This window comes from Plectropomus leopardus, chromosome 21, assembly GCF_026936395.1.
Source record: "Plectropomus leopardus strain MGB_pleo_1.0 chromosome 21, ASM2693639v1, whole genome shotgun sequence".
Classification (NCBI taxonomy): Eukaryota; Metazoa; Chordata; class Actinopteri; order Perciformes; family Serranidae; genus Plectropomus; species Plectropomus leopardus.
In genome coordinates, this window is record NC_142196.1 from 28020193 (window position 1) to 28044131 (window position 23939).

Here is a 23939-nt window from a genome sequence, read left to right on the forward strand (position 1 = left end):
GTAAGCTGACAGTGAGGGAGAAACGCCACAAGAAGAAATCTGGCGTGACACCGAGAGAAAGTTCAGAACGAGCTCGGAGGCGTCGGTGGAGAAAAACAGAGCGAGCGAAGTGACTGACGGGCCGAGGAGGAAGGAAGGGGACGAGCGGATGGTGAAAGTGCAGACCTGGCAGCAGGTTTTTTCCAGACACCTGTCTAGTGTTTCATTTGAAGGATGTGTCCACCCCCGGCAGGCCACACACACACACACACACACACACACACTCTCTCTCTCTCTCTTTACTAATATGTTAAAGAAGTGGAGGCGTATGTGATCTGCTTCTGACAGAGTAATTATTCCCCAAACTGTAATCTCAGACAACGTTCCTCTCGGATTGAGAGTCGAGCAGGAATATATATCGTTTCTTCCTCTGACGACTCGCTGGACTGAACCCGAGCAGCTGCTGCTGATCACACGTTCCTGCAAATTAATAATCACGTGTTCAACCTCTCGGAGTCACCTGAGTCCGAACTTCAACACACTATCTGTGCGATCACTTCAAATGCATCTTCTCGTTCTCAGTGATCACCGGGCTGCACTTATTATTTTATATCATCCTAAAATCAGAGAAACTCTCCCAAATCTGACAGATGTCCTGAAATCAGAGAAACGCTCCCAAATCTGACAAATGTCCTGAAATCACAGAAACTCTCCGAAATCTGACAAATGTCCTGAAATCAGAGAAACTCTCCGAAATCTGACAAATGTCCTGAAATCAGAGAAACTCTCCCAAATCTGACAGATGTCCTGAAATCGGAGAAACATCCTAAAATCCTTGAAATGTCCCAAAATCTGAAAGACATCCTAAAATCTGATAAACATCCGAAAATCCAAAAAACGTCCGAAATCCTAGAAACGTACTAATCCAAGATATGTCCTAACATCCTAGAAATGTCCAAAAATTCCCCCCAAATCATGGAAAATGTCCAAAAATCCTGGAAACATCCTAAAATCCAATAAATTTCCTAAAATACAAGAAATGGCCTAAATGCTAAGAATTGGATGAAATTAGGTGAGTGTCTTAAAATCCTGAAACACGTACGGGGCCGCCGTGATTGGCCCCCGACCTCTCATCATTTTGGGGCCCTCAAACAGAGCAGGCTGAGTGTCGTCGCTTTGCGGCCGTCTCGTTTCACGTTCGGTGTGGTAAAAAATGAGCGAACAACGGTGACGTCAGCCTCCAAACAGAAGTCGTGCGTCACAAACAAAAACGTGAGCTGAGACTCAAACCGTGACTGTCTGAAACACGTTTCCGTCAGAAAAACGGTCAGAGAATCCGCACAGCCGTTCACGCGAACGGGTGCATGTCGGCGAAGCCGGTGCTGAAACCTGAAGTCTCGCTGTTGCCGTTTTAAGACTCGGCGGCGTTTGTCACAGCAGGTTCGTTCACACGCTCCGTATCTTTTTCCTGGAAATCAATGGATCAGACTTTATTCGTATAAGACTTTTCACACAAACAGACTGTGAATAAAGACGAAACAACAGTGGCCATTCAAAGCAGGGACTAAAAATCCCCAAATCCCAGAAAAGTCCTAAAATCCTTAAAATGTCCTAAAATACGAAACACATCCTAAAATCTGATAAACATCCAAAAAAGGTATTATGTAGTAGAATTTTTATTGTTATTAACATTATTAATTATATTATTATTATTATTATTATTATTATTATTATTATAGACATTATTAGTGGTAGCAGCATTTTTACTATTATTAATATTACAATAGACAATAGTAGTAGTAGTCATAGTAGCATTGTTATTAACATTATTAATTATTATTATTATAGACATTATTAGTGGTAGCAGTATTTTTACTATTAGTAACATTTCAATAGACATTTGTAGTAGTAGTCGTAGTAGTATTGTTATTGACATTATTAGTAGTAGAGGTAGTGGCAGTATTTTTACTATTATTAACATTACAATAGGCATTAGTAGTAATAGTTGTAGTAGTATTGTTATTAACATTATTATAGACATTATTATTGGTAGTAGTGGTAGTAGTAGAATTTTTACTATAATTAACATCGCTATTATTATTGGTGGTAGTGGTAATAGCAGTATGAGGAGAACGGTTTTTACTATTATTAACATTAAAATAGGCATTAGTAGTAGTAGTCTTAGTAGCATTGTGACTGACATTATTATTGGTAGTAGTGGTAGTAGTAGAATTTTTACTATAATTCACATCATTATTATTATTGTTATTGGTGGTAGTATGAGGAGGAGAAGTGTTTTTAATCTAATTATTGTGATATTTATTGGCTTAGTGAAAAGAGCAGAGCCAGGTGAGTGCAGCTGCTTTGCCTTAAATGAAGCTGCCACCTGCTGGATCAGCGCTGCAGCTACACGCAGAGGCTGTTTCTGCTGCACAGCTTCTGTTCGACACACGGAAAACATCACCGTGTTCGAGCTTAATACTGTCACATGCATTTTATCTGCGTTTTTATCTCATATTTAATGATAATATTAATGTTTAATAATTTACAGCTAAAACATCAAAAACATCCATTATAACTGGTGGTGACGCCTGTAAGACTTCTGAACAAGTTAATTATCATTTCAGGGTTAAATTCAAAAATTTTAACACCAGCTGATTTATTTCGATCATTTAGGATTGCAGTTATTTGGTCTGCGGTGCAGCTTTGTCCCTAATGATCAATAATATCTGCACTTTTGATTTAATAATCCTTTGTTTTTGTGTTCTCTTGCTGTGAATATCATTTAACGGAGTAAGAAATGTTGAATGAATAAAACTAAATAAATAAATACATACATAAATAATGATGCCCCTACATTTATAATGTTTAAATGGTGTTTTATTTTATGTCCATTTGTTATTTTTTAACCATTTACACAGAACATTTATAGAGAAAACTGTCTCTTTTATTTATTTCTTCCTTTGATTTTTATTTTATGTTAAAGTATCATTTCTTTATTCATTATCATGTACATGCAGTATTATATATTATAATAATATTTATTTATATTTTGAATTTTCATTGTGTCATTTGCTCAGTCCTTTTTCTCTCTGTCTCTATGAGCTGCAGACATTCGTGCACTCAAACACAAAAACCAGCCAAAGTTCAGTAAACACAGCTGTTTGCATATCCAATATCACCGTGAGTTTTATTTTTCATACCGCAAATCAGCTCTTTGCTTTTTTAAGCTTTGCAGGTCCGTTGAATATACGTACGTGGCCCCAGGCAGGAGGGCTGATGAGGGACTCTGCTCATTAAAGACGAGTTCCTCTACATTCTGTCGAGTTAAGTGCAAACAGAAAATAAAAAAGTTTCGGGTTCAGTGAGCAGATTTAACGATCTCTAATGTCTTTCCCACAGAAGAGCTCGACTCACTTTGACAAAAAGAAATCGAAAGACGGATAAATTAAAGGAGATAAAATGTTACAGGTTCATACACATTTGACCCTAAAAAAATCCATAAAAAAGACCCTGCATTCTCCGAATCAACGACTGACATTTGGGCTTTTTTTAAATGATTATTTCTAGGCTATTTCTAAAGAAAACAAATCTGGGTTTTTTTGTGATGTTTTTAAGAAAGAAAAATTGATTTTTCTTTCAATAAAAGTATGTGACAATTTTTAAGAAAAAAAATGGCTTTTTTTTCTACAACAAAAATGTTGCCATTTTTCTTTAAAGATTGTTGATTTTTTTTCTTCTTTTTGACAATTTTTAAAGAAAAACAATATTGGTGATTGTTTTTCTGGCAGTTTGTTTTCCTTTTAAAAACTTGAAGACTTTTAAGAAGACTTTTTACCTCTTTAGAAAAAAAGGTTTTCTGTAAACTATTTTTTTGAATTGTAAAGAAAATCTTTTCTTTAAAAATTACATTACAGCAAAAAACTGTAAAAACAGAAATTATCCTTGGATTCTCAAATGTCTGATGTTTCTTGAACACATCCTGTGTTATCAAACAGATCTATTAAACAGATTTTCAGGACTTTTTGAAACTTTCAGGGTATATTTAGTTTTCAAACTTTTCCAGGTCTGGAAGTTGTTATTTGCAAATTTCACGGCTTTTCCAGGTTTTTCAAGAGCGTTAAGAACCGTACAAATAAGACCATGTCCTGACTTACATTGAATTTAAGACATCTGAAGACTTTTGGAGGAGCTGCAGACGTCCTGAGAGTGAACTAAAAGTGTTTTTGAATGAAGAAATCCCAAATCAGAAAACAGTGTTGAATGTGAGTTTCAGGAAGACATTTCTGTGAGTAGTGTTGTGTCGCTGCTGCAGAACAAAAAAGAAAAACATACGGACCTCAAGGTGACAGCTCCGTGTCACACAAACCAAAGAGTGACAGAAAAGAAAACTTTACGTAATTACAAAGTGTGTTTTTATTGAGCGGACAGAGTGATGAGGAGAAGAAAAAGAAGAGGCAGAAGGTTTGATGGTCTGAAAGATTTTACAAAGATGTGAAGGCACTCAGACCGTCAGCAGAGCTCAGACGGCATCCTTCATGTGATCACAGGACAAACGTTCATGAGTTCACAAACACCGACAGTGACGCTTGTTTCCCGCCGCTGCTCTATAATCGATCTCAGCTCGTACGCAGCTCAGAAGCTGAAAATAATCTCACGGTGGAGATGTGTGCTGATCCGCGGACGGCAGAAACGATAATGTGTCACTGAAACAGAAATCTGCAAAATTAAAGTCTGTGGGGCCGAAGCTGAGGTCGTTTCCTGCTCGTCAACACGCTGAAACAGGGCGGAGCAACTCATCAAAGACTAATCAAAACCGACATCCAGAACCAACCTGATCTTGCACATGTCGGTTATTTTCATTTAAAATCTGCTGATCATTTCCGCGCTACGGTTTCCAACTCTCACGACCGCGAGGAAAATCTCCCGCAAAACATCACGACAGCAGAAGTGCTGAACAGTCATGTGACGCAGCGAGCGGCTCTAAAATACCGCCGAGTGTTTGACAGCCGAGCGGCTTTTCAATAACAAACAGCAGCGCAGTGAGACAGACGGAGCTTCTCCGAGTGAACAAACAGCCAAATATTCAGCGGTCGTCGACAGACGACTCCGTTTTAGTTTCAGCTTCAGTCAGACTTTGAATTATTTAGAAACACCAGGACGCTTCGCTCCATGTCTCATCCAGCCGCTCACACTCACCTCAGTATTATTACCAGGGCCACATGTAGTGATTTTGGGGCCCGGGGCCACAGGCACATTGCCTTATTTTCAGCCTTTTTTCTAATTACACTCTAACACACCATGGTCACATGACACTGCGTCAGTAAACTATGAGGGCAAAAAACAAACAAAAAAGGCAAAAAACAAAATAATCGTTCATTAATCGTAATCGAGGTCAAATGTTGAATTAATGGTGATATTAATTCGAGGTCATATTGCTCACATCTACGCTGAAATTTGAGAAGAGGAGATGCTCTCTCAGTTTCCGCAACACCTTAAAGTCGTGACTCTGCTTCAGATAGTGAGTAAAAATTCAGAACTTTATTTTAAGAACCGACGTGTTTTATATGAGTTTCGTCCTGCTGCTATGATTTGAAGTCTAATTTAAAGTGACAGTGACCCTGAACACACCTCCTGTCTCACAGTTTGGACTTGGCCTGGAAGAAACTCATGACGGCGTTGAAACACTCGTCTGACATCCATCGCTCCACCAGACGCTCCACCTCCGCATCGTTCACCGCGTGGAGCCGCTCCTTCTCCGCCGAGCGGATCAGCTGTTTGGAGAAAGCCAGAGACTGAAGGACGGACAGAGACGGACAGAGACGGACAGAGACGGACAGAAAGAGAGAAAGAAAGACAGACAAAGAGACAGGGAGGCGGGTTACCAGGGTCCGTACACATTTTTTTCTTTTTTAAATTTCTATTCAAATGCTTTTAGGTATTGTTCAAAAAAAAAATTGTTTTGTTTTTTTCCTTACAAATTTTTCTTGATGATTTCGTGATTTTTAAATAAAAGGATTTGGGCTTTTTAACCATTTTCGGCGTTTTTTTTTTCTTTAAACATTTATGGTTATTTTTTTTCTTGAAAAATTTTTGGTCATTTCTTATGTACTTGATTTTTTTATAATTTAAAAAAAAAGCAACTTTTTTCTTTGAAGATTTTTGACTTACGTTGCGAGGCAGCTTGGCGTACTCCTTCAGTCTGGTCCAAACCTCCGACTGGAAGCTGCTGTCGGGGAAAACCTCAGTGACGAGCCCCAACTCGCATGCCTGAACCGCCGTCAGCTTCTTATTGAACAGCAGCATCTCAGTGGCCTGCAGGAGGGGGGGTTAACACCAGTTAAACACCAGTCTAACACCAGTCTAACACCAGTCTAACACCAGTCTAACACCAGTCTAACACCAGTCTAACACCAGTCTAACACCAGTCTAACACCAGTTTAACACCAGTCTAACACCAGTCTAACACCAGTTTAACACCAGTTTAACACCAGTCTAACACCAGTCTAACACCAGTCTAACACCAGTTTAACACCAGTTTAACACCAGTTTAACACCAGTTTAACACCACTTCCTGATGTGGTTCATGCTGGTTCATCAGCAGATGGAGCCACATTTTTCTCTCTTTATGTCGTTTAACACTCAGATCTCTAAAATGGTCAGAAAACTGATAAAATGTCGTCATCGTTTCCCAGAGTGAGAAATCTTTTTATTTTGCAACGAAAACGTGAAGATATTTACAGGGTTCATACACATTTTACCAATGAATTTCCAGGACTTTTCCAGTACCAGCAGTAGGCAATTTCAAGACCGTATATTCTCTGAAACGACCGTGAACACTCCTCAAAGGTTAAGTATTTATCATTTAACAAAGTATTTATCATTTAACAAAGTATTTATCATTTAACAAAGTATTTATCATTTAACAAAGTATTTATCATTTAACAAAGTATTTATCATTTAACAAAGTATTTATCATTTAACATGTCCTCCAAACCCGTGAGAAGACATGTCTTCTTTTCAAAAATCAACAAAAGTGACACCATGTGTCACAGCCAGAAACTGTGAAAGTAGAACTCGAGGTTGAATTTTCTCATTTCCAACAGTCCTTGAACACATCACGTCAGTCAAACAAAAATCCAGGACTTTTCCAAAACTTTCAGTATTTATATTTAGTTTTCCAAACCTTTTCCAGGCCGAGAAGTTGCTGGTTGAAAATTCCTGACTTTTCCAGGTTTTTCCGTATGAACCCTAAATTTATTTTTAAAGCACAGAGGGTATTCCCTTTGTGTGTGTGTGTGTGTGTGTGTGTGTGTGTGTGTGCGCATACCTTGGCGTGGCCCATTATTTTGGGGAAGGTGTACGAGGAGCAGCCCTCGGCGCTCTGGCCCAGCTGACTGAACGGCGTGTGGAAGGTGGCCTGACGGAGGGAGTCGCTCATTAATGTCGTCGACAGAAACAGCAGACGCCCAAAAAGCAGAAAAAGTAACCGAGAGCAACAGACACTCAGCAGACAAGTTTCTACTTTTTTCAAATTAATAATCCAATCATTATATTTACAATTCATTGATTTTGTTTCGCATTTTTGAAATGTTTCTCTTATTTAAACTTGTTTTTATCTCAGTCCGAGTCTCAGCAACTCGTTAAATCTCCTCACACGAGAGCCAGTGACTCAAACATTAATCAACAGAAAGGAAAATATTTAAAATTTACTTTATAAATGCACCACCGACATTTTACAGAACTGCAGGAAAGTGTGTGAACGCTGCTCTGAAGTCAGCCTGTGTATGTGTGTGTGTGTGTGTGTGTGTATGTGTATGTGTATGTGTGTGTGTATGTGTATGTGTGTGTGTGTGTGTGTGTGTGTGTGTGTGTGTGTGTGTGTGTGTGTGTGTGTGTGTGTGTGTGTGTGTGTGTGTGTGTGTGTGTGTGTGTGTGTGTGTGTGTGTCTGTGTGTGTGTGTGTCTGTGTGTGTGTGTGTGTCTGTGTGTGTGTGTGTGTGTGTGTGTGTGTGTGTGTGTGTGTGTGTGTGTGTGTGTGTGTGTACCCTCTCCGTGGCGTAGACCAGGTCAAAGAGTCCCAGCACTGTGACTGAGATTCCTACGGCCGGTCCGTTTACCACGGCGACCAGCGGTTTCGGGAAGTCAATGTACGCCTTCACGTACTTCCTGCAGAGAAACACCACAGAAGAAGAGTCTGAAGCAAACTGCACTAAACTGTTAAAGTTTCTGCCTGAAAGTGAGAAACTAACAAAAAAATCATCCTGTGTGACCGTGCAGTTTGTGAAAAACACACGATTAGGGGATGGAGGGAGTTGTTTTAGTGCCAAAACAGAGTTTGTATTAAAGGGACAGCCAGCAGGACGTTTGGACAGCGTGTTTAACACGTCCATAAAAAAACACAAATTGTAAATTGTTTGAAAATCCAGCAATACTTTACAAACTTTTTCTTTCTTTCTTTTTTACAAAGCGAAACATTTTGAAGAAAAGCCAAAATGTGTTCAAGAATTGTCAAAAAATGTAAAAAAAAACAACAAAAAAACAAGTTATCTCTAATAATCAATAAAACAGAGAATAGAAATGTTAAAAATAGCATCGTGGTCTTTGTGTCTTTTCGTGGCTGCAGGGAGGAAAAGAAGCAAAGATTACTAACGTTACTCTATTTTACATATTAAATTACTGATTTATGTCGACAGACTCATTTCATAATGAAAGGCTCTCGACTGAATTTGACTGTGCAGCAGGTTAAGGAGACGAGCGTCCCGCCTCGTCATCAGAAGGTCGACTGAATCAAGGACCAATCAGTGATCACCTGAGCAGATCCCCGCCCCGTTTGGCCATGGCCTCCAGCCCTCCCTCAGGGATCTTGGTGAAGTTGGACAGGTCGTTCCCACTGCAGTAAAAGTCCCCAGCACCTGCAGAGCAGAGCGCAATATCCCTTTAATCTGATCCTGACCACGACGACGACGACAACGACAACGACGACGAAAACAACGACAACGACAACGACGACAACGACAACAACAATGACAACGACATGCATCTGTGCATCAGAGCTTTTAGTGCTGCCAGGAACGTCATTTCCCTATTTTAATCCGAAAGCACCGTAAGTGTTGGTTCTATCATATCCAGGAACTGCTGATCGAATTTCGTACCAGTGAAAACGGTGATGACGGAGTCGTCTTTCGCTGCCTGCTGCAGAGCTGAGATGATGTCTTCATACATCTGAAAGAAAAGAGAAAGTCGAGAGTAAACTTTGGTCGTGTTTCCCTTCAAATGCGCACACACACACACACACACACACACACACACACACACACACACACACACACACACACACACACACACACACACACACACACACACACACACACACACACACCTCAGTGGTGATGGCGTTCTTCTTGGTGGGTCGGTTCAGTTTGATGGTGGTGATGTTGTCCGCCGTGGTGACCAGCAGGGTCTCGTACGTCGTCCCGCTCCCAGCAGGCTGTGCAGCCACCTGGGCGGGGCTTCCACCTTCTGCCAGCACCAGAGAGCCAATCAGGTTGCAGTACTGCTGCCTGGCTTCGTCCTGAGCGACACAAATTTTGATTCAATTTTTATTCATTTTGTAAAAAAGGAAATATTACACAAAAACAGACAGAACAATAAAAGGAATAATCACAGAAAATGAAAAATATTAAGCAAAAGAAACTCATAATGACTTTTTTTAAGTCCCAGCCTTTCCCCATAAATCACTGAATCTGAATTAACCAGCTTCCTTGTTCATTTAAACCTTTACCACATTTAAATATATACATACACCCACATACTCAAAATGAAACTGTTACTTTTTTCATTAATATTTACAGAAAGAAAGAAATGATAAAGCAGGAAAAAATAAATAAATAACCAAAACAGCATACCCTGCAAACACCCAGTGATCTTCAGACTTAAACTGGTTTATGTCTGTTTTTTCATTATTATTATTATATTATTGTTATCTGAAATTCCCCAATATCTATAAATCTGAATAGTTCTGAGTGTCAGAATAATGAGTTGATGATATCAAACCTGCTGAATGATTCGTATCTCTGTACTACTCTGAGGTACTTTTACTTCAAACTTTTTACTGCTCGAATGTCATCTGACAGCTGTTATGGATTCAGCTTATTGTTACGACATATAATCAATAACAAATGATAATGTATTATTGTAGATTTAATGACTCAGAGTCATACACATTTAACCCCTTGAAACCCGGAGCGACAGCACTGTTCTTGTGCTCCATAAGACGTCTTTTACACGTGTATAAACCTCTGCACCCTGAGAGCGTTAACAGGATTTCTTTAAAAACACAGAAAAAAGGCAACAAACCATTTTGCAAAATTTTTCTGCAAATTGCAAAACAAACCAGTAAAGTTACGTAAAAAACTAGGGTAAAATGTTGAGGGCAAAAAGACAGAAATGTGAGGGAAATCCATCAATATTATCATAATCTTAGGCAGTTTTTTGTTGTTTTCTTTTTTAATTTTCTCTATCTTTGCCATTTTGTTGTTTTTGCTTATTTTCAGATTACTTTCTGATACTTTTTACGAATTTTGTTGATATTGTTTTCCGTCATTGTTCATTGACTTCTTCCCATGAATTTGAAAGAAATCGAGCCACTTTGCCCCGGAAAAGTCCAAAAATCTGATATGTGCCTAAAATCCTAGAAACAACATAAAATCTTTAAAATGCCCTGAAATCCTTGAAAAATCCTAAATTCTTTAAAATGTCCTGAAATCCTTAAAAACTCCCAAAATCTTTAAAAAAGTCCTAAAATCCTTAAAATGTCCTAAAATCTAAGAAAATCCAAGCTGATCCCCTGGCCTGCTGTGGTTTTGTGGCCCCTGAGCAGGGCAGGGCGAGGGCCCCTGTGTGGGAGCGGTCTCACCTGTGAGATGGAGCCCAGAGATTTCCAGGCGTCCCATTTGACCTTGTTGACGAAGTCCAGCATGCCCGGTTTGGGGGTGTTGCAGGGACCCTGGGTGGCCTGCAGGAGGAGCAGCACTAAATAAATCTGACTGTCTCACCTTCACAGTCTCAACCTCAAACATGTTCCCTGAAGATTAAGACTGACGCCACTTCAGAGGCGTTTTTATTGCCTCTGAGCTGCCTCCATAAAAACAGCTAATGAGGGAAACAACAGAGCGAGTAAAGACAAATCTCTCGAATCTCTGTAGAAAGTTGTTAGTAGTTCTTTTTTTTGTTTTGTTGTACTGAATTTTAACTAGAAAATAAAATAATAAAACATCTGAGTGCTGCCCTTCTTTTAGTCTCTCGTCTGTCTTCAGTCCGCTGTGAAAGTGCAGCGATGAAACTCACCTGTTTGAACAGAGCGTAGATCTTCAGTTTGACCTCGTTGCCCGGGTCGCTCTTCAGCGTCGACAGCTTGTTCTTGGCCTGCTCAAACTGCTCCACCGTCGCACCTGCGCACGCACACACACACACACACACACATTATATCGAAATATACATCGTTTATTTTTCCCTCATGATCATCACAGAAATATTCACATAGCATACTTGGGTTGCAAAGTATAAGCTGTTTCCTTAATTATTAATATAATTGTTATATAATAATTAATAAAAATTATTATATTTTTTAAAAACAAAACATAAAAACGTTGCTTATTTCAGACAGTAGTAAACGTATATATTTACTTCATCACAGCAGCACGCTGCATATACTCTGACAGCACGGCAAAGCTGATCGATTAAATTTCACACATTCGATTAAATCCTTTATAACCCTTTAATCGATCAGTGATGAACGGTTTTCATCCCTAATTTATACTGTGTAATATGCCATATAATCTCCTAATATCTTACCTGTGCACTAATATTTATGGGCTATATTTTTATATTTCTGTGGTAAATAAGCCACACACCACCTGTGTACTTACAGTATCTGCATAAGGTGTAAATAGTGTATATTCATTTCATATTTTATTTTTGTCTATTACCTCTTGTGCAACATTTTTTATCCTTGTTTTTGCACTCATCACTGTTTTGCATTTCTCTGTTTGACTCTTGCTGTAATGTGAGAATTTGCCTTATCTTATGTCATCTTAACCCTTTAACAGTCGTGTGTCAACATGACTGTTAAAGGGTAACATAGTGTCAACATTACAGACGCTAAAATATGTCAACAAAATACATCAATTTATTGAGAAGAAAAGTCACAGTTTAATGCTTTGTCAAAAGTGCAAAAACCAATATAACATGATAGAAATCAAAATAAAAGTAACTTCATGCAATAAACAAATAAAAATAAACAAAAATAAATAGAAACAAATAAAAATGAACCTAGTGGGAAAAAATAAGTAAAATATATGTTAAAAAATGTCAATGTTTTATAATAAAAATCTAAAAATAGAAATACCTTCAGAAAATAAACAAACGAACAAAATCAGTTAAAAATATTTGGTAAAAAAAAACAAATAGTCAATTTAACACAATAAAAATAGAACTGAATAGAATTACAGTATAATCAAAATACTAAAATGCGTCATATAAAAACATCTGTGTGAAATGAAATTGGGTTTTGGAATAATGTTAACCATTAACTTCAGTTCACTTGACTTTCCTTATTAGGAGGAAGAGAGCTCTGAACTGTTGTTGAAATGTAAAAGGAGCATTTTTAGGACGCGAGCTGCAGCAGATACTCACCCATCATGGGAGACGCTGTGGTGTGGAACGTCACATTGGGAATGCTGGGTAATCTCACCAAGCTGCTGGCACAGAAGAAACTTTCAGCTCATTTTCTGCACTTTTGTGCACAAACTGAACACTTCTGAGTGGACCGAAGAGGACCAACTCCTTATTTAGAGCCCACCAGCTAAGGGTTAATAAAGGTTGAGGGTCAAAAAAAACAAATTCAACCTCCGAGTTCACTCAGTGAGCTCCTCTGTCACTGCGGGACATCCAAACCTGGCATCTGATAAAATTAATTAATGAAAATGTGCAAAGAAACATTGGGACATGGGAGGACTTTGACCTTGTTAAACGTCGGGGAGTTATTTTTATTTAGTCCTGTTTTTCTGCTCTGATGGCTGTGGGATCAAAAATGTCAGTTTGAATGGGTTTCAATGGAGCATTTTTGGACCTGAACAGTCTGAATGTAACTATTTATTTATGCATCAACACACACACAATTATCACAACAGGAAGCAGAAAAGAGACTAAAATGAGACAACAGTCCCTAAAGGGTTAAAGTTGTTTTATTATGAATCCAAATGTTGTGCACTGACATGAGCAGAACATTAAAACAGACGAGAAAACAGTGATGGATGAATGAGTGATGAAATATTAATGATCAGTTTTTCTCTTCACCTCTGATCTGTGAAACTGGAGCAAAGTTCACAGCTAACTGCAGCCGCCTCTGCTGCGCTAACACGGCTAATACCGGCCTTAAACGGGCTTCAAACGGGGTTGAAACGGGCTTTAACCCGGGTTAATGTTCAGAATAACGCTTCGTTAGTGACACGGTGTGAACTGTGGCTGCCTGGCTGCCTCTCTGAGTCTGAAAGCAGAGCTGCCGTGGAGCTAGCTAACAGCTGTTCGGGGGTTTAAACCCGCTGTGACCGCTCGGTAACAGTTAGCATTAGCGCACCGACATCCGCCTCAAACACCGCGATTAAAACACCTTCTGTCATCCTCACCTCCTTATTCTGCCCAGGCGCCACGGAGCGGACAGTTTCAGGGCGACGCCGGCCATCACCGGTCCGGAGGTCCAAAGTGCGGCGGGACGGCGGGGGGAGACAGGAAGCTAACTAGCTTAGCCTGGAGCGAGCTGCCAATGCATGAAGTGTTTACACCGCCGCTCCCGCCCACGCTGTCCCGCTCTGCTCTGCCATTGGCTGAAGCGAGCTGCTTGACATTCGAATTGTCCAATTAGCGAACGCTTTATGGACGCACGACCCAATCGGAACGCACTCACGAGAGAGACGTCTCTATGCGTGTGACCAATCGGCGTTGAGAGCTTATTTAAAATGCAGCGAGTCTGGTCTGAAAACGCCTTACAAAATAAACAATAAATAAGTAACTTTTAACTTAACTTTTGTAAGAAAATTAGCAAAAACATTGAAAAAAAAAAATGATACAAAAATGAATACCAGAAAATTACCAAGAAATTAGAACAAAAAGTTACAAGAAAATTAAAAGAAATGTAAAAAAAAAAAGAATAACAAGAAAATTAATACCAGAAAATTAGCAAAAAGAAAATTGTAAAAAGTTACGAGAAAACATGATAGTAATGTCAGCTCAGCTCTCTGACTGATCACTGCAGGGAGGAAATTGGGTCTAAAATATATTGTCTCCTAAAGCAGGTGTAAAATCTGCAGCAGTGTTTAGTTGGACACAAGAAGGTAGAGACACTAAAGCAGAAACAGAGACATTAACTAAAAAAACACAAATTAAAAGAAGCTCTCTGCTCAGCAACACAAGACAGAAGAGCTGTCTCACCACTTTACCTTTAACTCACTTTCTGTGTCATTCAGTCACTCCTGTTTATTAATCTGACTGTCAAATACAGTCCATTTAATGTGTGATATGATTGAAGCAGTCACAAATAACAATGAACTCAAATACTGGTTTATTGGTATGAAGAAAACGTAGAACACAGATGTCAGTAATGTTCCACTGTGAGGCTTGGTGATAATTCCTGAATTGCAGCTTTTGCTAATTTACATACATTTACACTTTTTACTTCAGTTTGGACTGAGATTCAGTGTCAATAACCACAATATGATAACATGCTAACAATGAGATGAGTATATCAGAGTATTGTTAATTAACAATGGTATAATGGTGATATTAATGGGGTCATAGCCTGATAATGAGTTAATATTTTCACAATATTATAGTCCACTATCAGCATAATACCTTCAAAATCACATTGATTTGTGCTAATAATGCTGAAATTCATCCTCTAAGTTCTTTTCGTACCAAATACGAAAAGTTCATGGAAATAATTTGCACATCAACTTTGACTCATTAAAACCAAATATCTCTGTAATCCTGTAGACTCTGATTCTGAAAGTTTTTCTCAGTAATTACAATTTGAAAGTATATCTCGAAACATCAGGATGTGGACAGCAGAGCCACTTATACAGTAAATGTAGGGAAAGAACTGCACGCAGTGTACGAGCTTCAGGTGGAGCAGCACTGATGTGATGTGTGATAAAGACTGTGTTCATCCCCACAGAGAGAAGAAGAGGAGACGTGTCTCTGTGGAGGAGCAGCTGTCCTGCTGCACTTTGTGTCAGGACGTCCTGAAGGATGATGCCCCGCCCCCCACGCCAGATCACAGCCAAGACTCTGAAACTGAAGAAACACGACCCCGAAATGAAAACGAAAACCATCTGAAACAAAATAATGAGATTTGAATATGAGAAACATAAAACTCATTTATTTAAAAGAATATCAGAATTAAATCAAAATTATATTTAAATTGAAATTAAACTTTTCCTACACTTTGTTTTATTTTTATTTTTTTTCTTTTATTTAGAATTCAAGATCAAAACATGAACTCTCAGTTTGAAATATTATTTTTTCAATTACGTGCTGAGATATTTGTGATCTTTGTAACCTTTGTGATGTTTGTGTAGTTTTTCTTTGTGTTTGGCTGAACAACATGAGTCAGTGCTGATGGAGTTTCAGAGCTGAAGTCACTGCGTCTTTATTGAAGCAGCAGCTCGTTGTCTTTAATATTACTGAGAGCTCTTCTTCACTTTGTGTATTTTACAGCTTTTAACCTGCATCCTGTTGGCTTCAGCTGTTTGGAGTTTACATTTTCTAAACTTGTTCTTTCTAAACCTTCTTCAGCTCTCAACACATTATTAAACACTGAATGATTTCCAGCAGGAACATTGTCTTCTACAGTTACATCTGTGATTCTTTATTCAGGTTGAGTTTCTGCAGTTTGTCAGAGATCAGCTGTGCTTCTCTGGTCTCAGCTCTGAAGTCCAACCCCTCCCATCTGACAGAGCTGGACCTGAACTACAACGAGCTGCAGGATTCAGGAGTGAAGCAGCTGTCTGATCTTGTGGAGAGTCCAGACTGCAGACTGGAGACTCTGAGGTCAGTAGAGGGTTTGGATTCGGTCCGTGCTGGTTTCAGCAGGATTGTCCTAATACCAGTTAGTTTCAGAGATCCAGTATTTCCTGTAAAGCTGCAGTGTTTCAGCGTCTGCTTTCCTCAGTGAAGCTGTGAGAGGACAACGGTGACAGAAAGACATAGACAGAGACGACAGTCAGCCAATCAGACGAGCCAGAAGCTGGTTGTGATGGTGTGTTTGAGTTGGCGTGAAGACGACTGTTGTCGTCGTGTCGGCGTCTCCAGGAACTAAAGCTGGATTACAGCTGACACCATCACAACGTGGACAGAGACAAACTGTCCACCGTCAAATGTGATGTCTTTCAACAGTAAACAGCTGATGAGTTGATGTTTGTCACAGATCTGAGATCAGTGTGACTGAAGCCTGCAGAGCAGCATCATTACAGCAGTAACGTGTGGACGTTATACAGACCAGAGGCTCTGCTCAGGTCCACTGATCCCAGCTCAGGTCCAGTGATTTCAGCTCAGATCCAGTAGTCCCAGCTCAGGTCCAGTGATCCCAGGTCAGGTCCAGTAGTCCCAGCTCAGGTCCAGTGATCCCAGCTCAGGCTGGACTCTGCAGTCTGAACCGCCTTTGACGTCATGTATCTATCTGTCCAGGTGTCTTCATGTTTTGTCCAAATATTTTCATAACAAACTCCATATTTGCATGTTAGTAAAATGTTTAAGCAGATGAAACACTGAAATGTGATTGTGTGTTTTCTCTCATCAGATGGTTTTGATCTCTATCAGAGTGATCAGAGAGCTGCTCTGTCCTTCAACACACGGAGACCTCCACGTCCTCTGCTCCTCCAGGACCTGCATTCAGTCTCTTCTGTTTTTATGTTCAGATGAAGTCAGAGTGACTCTGCAGATTAATGTCAGCATAACTGAAATTACAGTCACTGAGCTGCACTCAGGTTATGTTCCTGTTAATCTCTCTTTCTTTGAGTCTCTGCTGTGAAAAGACGGAGAACTGCCGTTAACTTGTTTACACTGTAACTTGTACGGCCGAACGATCCGAACGTTAAATATCTGGCATTAATGTCGTGCAGATCAGGAAAACAGAACCTAACAACAGTCAGCGCTGCTGTTGCTGTTCGATGAGCATCCACAGCCGACTGCTGTACGCTGTTACTGTTTCCATGCCGACAGGAAGACTGCCAACTTAATGACACCTGGCTGTTTAAACACGATATTGTGGCATGACTGAAACCGATCAGATTTAACTAAAGGAATATATATATACAATTATATGTACATATATATATATATATATATACATACATATACATATATATGTATGTATGTTTATAGGTATAGAGAGAGATTTTTTATCACTTCTTTCAGTGGTATGCATTCAAAGTATGCATCCTTAATCTGCCGTAAAGGCCGGCATCGTCACTGTTCTTTGTCTAAGTACTCTGAAAACTGTCATCACTACAGTTTACTCCAACACTGGGTTTTTTTTCTCCAACACACTTTTTAAAAAATTTTTTCCCTTTTTTATTTTTATTTTTTATTATTTCATTTTTTTTTTTTTTTTTAGGTTCTGTCAGTCGGGTTGAATAAAAAAAAAGCTTTAAAGAAAGTTCATCTGTTTGTTATTTGAAGGTTTTCGTTTGTTTTGACTGTAACACCATCTGTGTGTGTGTGTGTGTGTGTGTGTGTGTGTGTGTGTCCTTTCACCGTCCGTCTCTATAGAAGCGTGGCATGTGCAATATCATTGACCCCGCAAAGCTCAGGCCCAGCACATTTTATTGAGTCCACACACACACACACACACACACACACACACACACACACACACACACACAGCAGAATCAGCAGACACATCAGGATGAAGGGAAAGCGCCGAGTCAGCAGAAACCTTTAAACCCGGGTCTTTTGTCCTCTCGGCCGGTCCCTCGCCCCTCGCTCGCCCCCCTGCCGTATATATTGGGGTGTCCAACTTTTTCTCTGTTACACTGTGTGTGTGGTTGTGGGCCAGGTTGGACGACATCCAGCGGGCGAGAAAATGTCGCAGTACTCTGGAAAGGTGAGTAACACGGCAGCTGCTCGACGCCGGTGAAAAAACATCCGATTTTCAGTGAGGAGGTTTACCGCTCGGTGGATCATCAGAGATCCTGCGGTAAAACACATCATTTAAGGAAATCACCAGGTTTTTGTTTCTTTGTTTTAGGTTTTAGATTCACGTCCTCACAAACTGCACTCTCTAAAACTTTTAGGCGCCTGATGAATTTAAATTAACAGTCCAGACGTTCAAATTTCGTTCAGAATTTCGTGCATTAACGTGATATTCATTGAGTAACGAAGAAATGATTTTAGAGAATTTTTCCATTTTCATTTTTTATGCCTTTTTTTCAGGTCTTGTTTAACTTTTGTTTGTTTTTATAAATTTCCAGGCAGTTTTCTTCTCGTACTTTTAACTAGTTTCTGGCTAATTTTTGGGTAATTTGGGCGTTTTTGAATTAAATCAAGCCCGTTTGTTCAGGTTTCAAAGGGTTAAAGTGTTTTATCTGCTGCAGACCGTACATGACATCTGCATTTAAATTGATTAACATTTTTAGGGGAGTTTGGAGTTTTTTTTCTGTACCCACTCAGACAAACCTTGGAGAAATATTGTTTATTAGACACAAAAAACAAATTAAAATAATTTAATTTGATGAATAGTTTCACTGATTCTCATATTTTATTCTCTATCAGGATTCAGGACCTGCTGAAGCTGATTATTTGGGATTTAATACAGAACATCAGCTAATATTTAAATAGTTTTGACTGTTTTTACTTAAGTTTTTATTGTTATTTCATTTTTAATTTTTTGTTTTAGACTTAGTTTGGTTGCATTTGGTTTACAGAAGTGGGTTTGCTCATTTAACTTTTATTAGTTTGAGCTTATTGTAATTAGGATATGAGGAATATTAGATTTAAGATGTTGATAACTGATATTACAACACAAACATTCAGTCACGTAGAAACCGCCGTCTGAAAACAGATGCACCTCCTCATTCACCCTTTCATTCATTTCCTGTAAACTTTTTCAAATTATTTGTCAGTAAGTATGCAAATACTTTTAAAATTAATGCCACATGATCAGAGAAAACAGAGAAACCATGCCGTGCCGCACCGATAAATGCTCCCGCTGGAGGGTGATGTCATGCAAACTCGTCTGTTTGAAAAAACGGCAACCAGCTGGCGAGAAATATTCAACTGATAACAGTATTTTGGTTTATCAGCACTCCCCAGTTTTACTGTATCATCATATTTAGGCGTGATGCAAATACTTCTTTCACCACTGCCAAGCAGCCGTGCCCAAGGCTAAAAAATTAAAACACTGAAGTGCCAAAAACTGCAGTTCCTCTAATGTCCACTTGAGACTGAGTCTCAGGTTAAATGCCAAATTTTACAGCAAAAATAAACATTTACTAACTCTCACTCGGTGAGTGTTGTTCCTCCGTCAGGGTTGTCCCTTGTCTCTGAATCTGTTTGTGATATTCATGGACGGGATCGTAAGGTGCAGAAGGAGACCAGTTTGGCGACCAAAGAATTGCATCTTTGTGGATGATATGGTTCTGTTGGCTTCATCACACCATAACCTCCCAGCATGCACTGGGGTGGTTTTTAACGCAAAGTGGTCTAGATGAGAGTCAGCACCTCCAAATCTGAGGCCATGGTTCTCTGCCAGAAAACTGTAGATCGTCCCCTCTTGGTTGGAGGGAGTTCAAGTATCTCGGGGTCTTGTTGTCAGTGAAGGCAGAACGGAGCGTGAGATGGATCGGCGGTTTGTCACGACGTCTCCAGTGATGAGTGCGCTTCACCGTATTGTTGTGGTGAAGGAGGACCTGACCCAGAAGACAAAGCTTTAGATATACCGGTCCATTTTCGTCCCGACCCTCACCTGTGGTCCTGAGCTCTGGGTAGTGACCGAAAGAATGAGATCGCCGATACAAGCAACCAAAATGAGTTCCCTCCGCAGGGTGTTTGGGATGTGATGAGGAGCTCGAGCATCCAGAAGGAGCTCTGAGTAGAGCTGCTGCTCCCTCAAAGAGACCAGTTGATGTGGTTAACATCTGGTCAGGATCCTCCTGGGCGCCTCCAGTCAGAGGTTTTCCAGGCAAATCGCCCTGAAAATAGACTGATGATGACCCTGGTTAATTAGGATTTATTTCTTTATTCCAGATCACCTTCTATGAGGGGAAATGCTTCACCGGCAGGAAGCTGGAGGTCCGGGGAGACTGTGATAACTTCCAGGACCGCGGCTTCATGAACAGGTAACTGAGTTTTTACCTTCGAACTCTAGTACTTAGTTAACTTTGAATTTCTGACTTGAGAGAACTGGGAGGCTTCAGTCCAGAGAATCCCGACAGATACTGGCTACATGTTCATTAAATTTACTGCTTATCAATAAAGCTTTGCGTTATCCGTTTGACGGGCGAAAGGAGAAATTAACAGGCAACTTTTTGGGACTTTAAGGTGCGTCCTCTCTGGTGCCTAATGTACTTTGTTTCTTTTCAGGGTGAACTCCATCCGTGTGGAGAGCGGTGCCTGGATCTGCTTCGACCACCCCGACTTCAAGGGCCAGCAGTACATCCTGGAGCACGGAGAGTATCCCGAATTCCAGAGGTGGAACTCCCACAACGACCACATGGGATCCTGCAAGCCCATCCGCATGGTAAACAACTCCCACTGGGTTCATCAGATTTCATATTCAACCTCCATCACCACCAGCACCAAATTTCCCTGTGATGGACATTTTAGCTCCATGACATAGTGGACATTCAAGGTCCCCAGAGGATAATCCCTAATGCTGATGGCATCTCCAATGACCTTTCCTCCAGCACCACAACACATCTAACATTTAAGACTTCTCGGGCCTTTCTTTTTTGAGACGTCCAAACTTTTTAAGACAGTATAAACCCTGCACAAGAGATATTAACATCCAATCACTGGATGGCCGATCATCAAAAACTTGAAGGAAATGTCCACTTAAATACCTGAAACATAAACTGTAAACTAAAAAGTTTCAGATGGACCACTAGGGGGCACCACTTATCCCAAAAATGGGCGAGGCATTAACACAAATCAGACTATAAATTAAAAGTTTTGTCCAATAATTACAAAACTTGCAGGATGTGTTAAATAATAATGTTGATTCATGTGTATGAAATTATTTTTGAAATCGCTCAATAGGGGGCGCCACCAGTTTCAAACAAGTGCATTGGCCTTTGCAAAATTTGTCCACAAATCAATGACCGATTGTCCAAACATCACCAAACTCGGTGTATATTTTTTTAAAACCTGTTTGTTATCTTTAATACAGGTGTCAGAGACTGGTCCAGGTCTGGATCCCTCATAGCGTTCACATTTTAACAGCCTGTGCTGGTTTTAACTGTTTATTATGATCATTATTAGATTTAGCTCCATAATGCCTCGGGCTCTCTCAGTCATTTTTGGCAGAATCAGTAACTTCACTCGTGTCTGGAGTTTGTTTTTTTTTGTTTGATAAATCTGTTTTTTGGAATATTTTGGAATTTTGGAGTCAATGGGAGGGCAATCAAAAACTTTTCTGTGTCCAATAACTGAGGTGAAATGTTTCTCCTCAACAAAAGCAACATTTCTGTTTCTTAAAAAAAACGTTCTTCCTACCTTTCTGTCCTTTCGTTCAGCACGGAGAGCACTACCGCATTGAGCTGTTCGAGGCCTGTAACTTCTCCGGTCAGTGTGTGGAGATCTGTGACGACTGTCCCTTCCTGCAGAGCCGCGGTCTGTCCAAGAACTGCATCAACTCCGTCAAGGTCTACGGAGACGGAGCGTGAGTTTAACACAGAAATACAGACAAAAACCCACAGAAATATCATACATAATGGACAAAATGATATCTTAGTAGCTTACCTTTGCTGGAAACTGTGATGGGCATTTTCACTATTTTTTGACATTTAACATTTGAAACAAATAATTGATTAATTAAAAAAACAGTGAATAATAAAAAAGGACTGTTACCGGTTGTTAATCCATCCGTCTGTTTTTCTTCTGTCCATCTCCAGCTGGGTGATGTACGAGGAGCCAAACTTCCGCGGCCGCATGTACATCGTGGAGCGTGGAGACTACTGCAGCCACAACGAGTGGCAGGCCCAGAACCCCAACATCCAGTCCATCCGCAGGGTCGTCAACTACTTCTAAACCCTCACCTCTGACCTCTGACCCCCAAACTCCCTCTCCTGTATCTTTTAGCACCGCTGTGATCATGTACAATAAATAAACCCGACTACGATAAGAAACAGGTTTTTTATCAAACACTTTCTGTGTGTGTTGTTTTGTGTGACCGATATAAAAACACAACCCTTCAACGTAACGCTCACTTATCACAAAAGCTATGAGATCAGGAATTCGGTTCAAGGCCTGGAAAAGATTTGCTGCTTACAGATTTTTTGGAGAAAGCTCTTAATGTACTTTTTCTTTGCCTGTTGTTTGAATTTTGTGCTTTGGGATATTTAGTTGAATCACCGGATGTTAGGATCTGGATATCTTCGGCGTACGTAGCATCGCTGATAAACTTCGCATTTACAGATATTGACGGCAATCAACCTTCACTCGTTAAAGTACGGCAAACGCTCCAGTTCAGGAAAGGTCACAAAATAATTATCAGACATATTCACAAAACAAACAACAAGTAAATGCAACTGAGGTAAAATGTGATGCAAAAGTTGTAAAAATATGTGGTCGACTTTAGTCAATTGCTTTGTCGTTCTTCATCGGCAGAGAGTTTTAGACTCTGCAGACTGAGTTTAACGTCACACTGAAACATAATTTTACCTTCAGTGATGTGAAGAATCACCGAGTCAAACAGAATGAGTTTAGTCACAAGAGGGATTTTAGGTGAAAGCTTGAAATGTGACAAAAAAAAAAAAACGTGCTGCATCCCTCCACCAAAATGTCATAAAAATCGGAGCGTAGGTTTTTCTGCAATTCTCACAAACTGAAAATGTAACCTCCGTAACCACAATATGTGAAAATGTCAACAGAGTTTTTGTGTCAGCTAAAATCCAAAGATGTGGTTTAAAAAGATGAGTCATCGTGAAATATTTTTAGAGTTCAGCATTCGCACCGGACGTTCATGACCGCACCTAAAAATTAACAGATGATTTCACTTCAGCTACAAGAGCAAATCCTTTTGGTGTCAAACTAAAGGAAACTCGGGTGAGATTCTCTGCAGACACAAGCGTCAGTGTGATGCTGCCGCGTGGTTTCTCCCGTGTGAATGCTCCCATGATGCTTTAGTGCTCCAAGCTGTTGAATTTCTTCCCACACAGGAGACAACGGTTTCTTAAATGTTCGAGTGCGGTACTGACTCTTGAGCGCGCTCACAGACAAACTTCTTCACACGGTGTTGACAACTCATTTTGTTCCCGTGTGAAAGCATTGATGTTTGAAGGCATCAAAGCTTCTGAATTTCTTCCCACACAGGAAACAACCACACGGTTTCTCTCCACCGCTGACTCCTTCAGCTGTTCATCTCTCCACAGCTCTTCGGTTTCTCCACCGTGTGAATGCATTCATGTTTGCTGTTTGTGCTGGAGACGAACAGGTGTGAAGAGAAAAGCGGGTGTTTCCGTTAGTGACCGCGGTGATCCGGTCACGTGATGCTTCAGAGCAAACTGTAGAAAACCCTAAAAACGATATTTTTCTTTGCTTGTTTTTACCTGAAAGTCCGTCGCGGTCAAACCGTCACGCGCGCTGGCGACCCGCCACGTGTCTCCTGTGTGGCCGCCGTGATGACGCGCGCTTCCGGCGTGAAACTGGCGTGTAAAGCGGACACGTTCACACGCTCTGCGCGGGGCC

General features: G+C 40.1%; 2 protein-coding genes across 3 annotated transcripts; one reads left to right on the plus strand and one right to left on the minus strand.

The window, feature by feature from the left end:
* Window positions 1-4377: 4377 nt before the first annotated feature.
* On the minus strand, window positions 4378-13826 carry eci2 (enoyl-CoA delta isomerase 2). 2 transcript variants are annotated; one of them, XM_088071729.1, is made up of 11 exons: window positions 13667-13826; window positions 12675-12736; window positions 11328-11431; window positions 10897-10995; window positions 9361-9552; window positions 9134-9203; window positions 8791-8893; window positions 8027-8147; window positions 7310-7399; window positions 6151-6294; window positions 4378-5774 (listed from the first exon to the last, which is right to left on the minus strand). In XM_088071729.1, exons 1-11 carry the CDS (start codon window positions 13720-13722, stop codon window positions 5619-5621), a joined length of 1197 nt encoding a protein of 398 aa, XP_087927855.1. In that variant the 5' UTR covers window positions 13723-13826; the 3' UTR covers window positions 4378-5618. The 2 variants fall into 2 exon arrangements, with proteins under 2 accessions (XP_087927855.1, XP_087927854.1); XM_088071728.1 differs by having other exon boundaries at window positions 12675-12739; window positions 13667-13815.
* Window positions 13827-18070: 4244 nt separating this feature from the next.
* LOC121960401 (gamma-crystallin N-B) lies at window positions 18071-22382 on the plus strand. Its single transcript, XM_042510073.2, has 5 exons — window positions 18071-18138; window positions 20280-20371; window positions 20616-20772; window positions 21767-21912; window positions 22145-22382. Exons 1-5 carry the CDS (start codon window positions 18118-18120, stop codon window positions 22278-22280), a joined length of 552 nt encoding a protein of 183 aa, XP_042366007.1. The 5' UTR covers window positions 18071-18117; the 3' UTR covers window positions 22281-22382.
* Window positions 22383-23939: the final 1557 nt, after the last annotated feature.

Bases quoted from the DNA above. Each gene is read 5' to 3' on its own strand.
- eci2 (XM_088071728.1), bottom strand. From the start codon at position 13,722: ATGGCCGGCGTCGCCCTGAAACTGTCCGCTCCGTGGCGCCTGGGCAGA. The intron at 9,204-9,360 runs GTGTGTGTGTGT...CTTTTCTTTCAG, and splicing joins AGAACGCCATCACCACTGAG to ATGTATGAAGACATCATCTC. The intron at 5,775-6,150 runs GTAAGTCAAAAA...TCCGTCCTTCAG, and splicing joins ACGCCAAGCTGCCTCGCAAC to TCTCTGGCTTTCTCCAAACA.
- LOC121960401 (XM_042510073.2), top strand. From the start codon at position 18,118: ATGTCGCAGTACTCTGGAAAG. The intron at 18,139-20,279 runs GTGAGTAACACG...TCTTTATTCCAG, and splicing joins TGTCGCAGTACTCTGGAAAG to ATCACCTTCTATGAGGGGAA. The intron at 20,773-21,766 runs GTAAACAACTCC...CCTTTCGTTCAG, and splicing joins CCTGCAAGCCCATCCGCATG to CACGGAGAGCACTACCGCAT.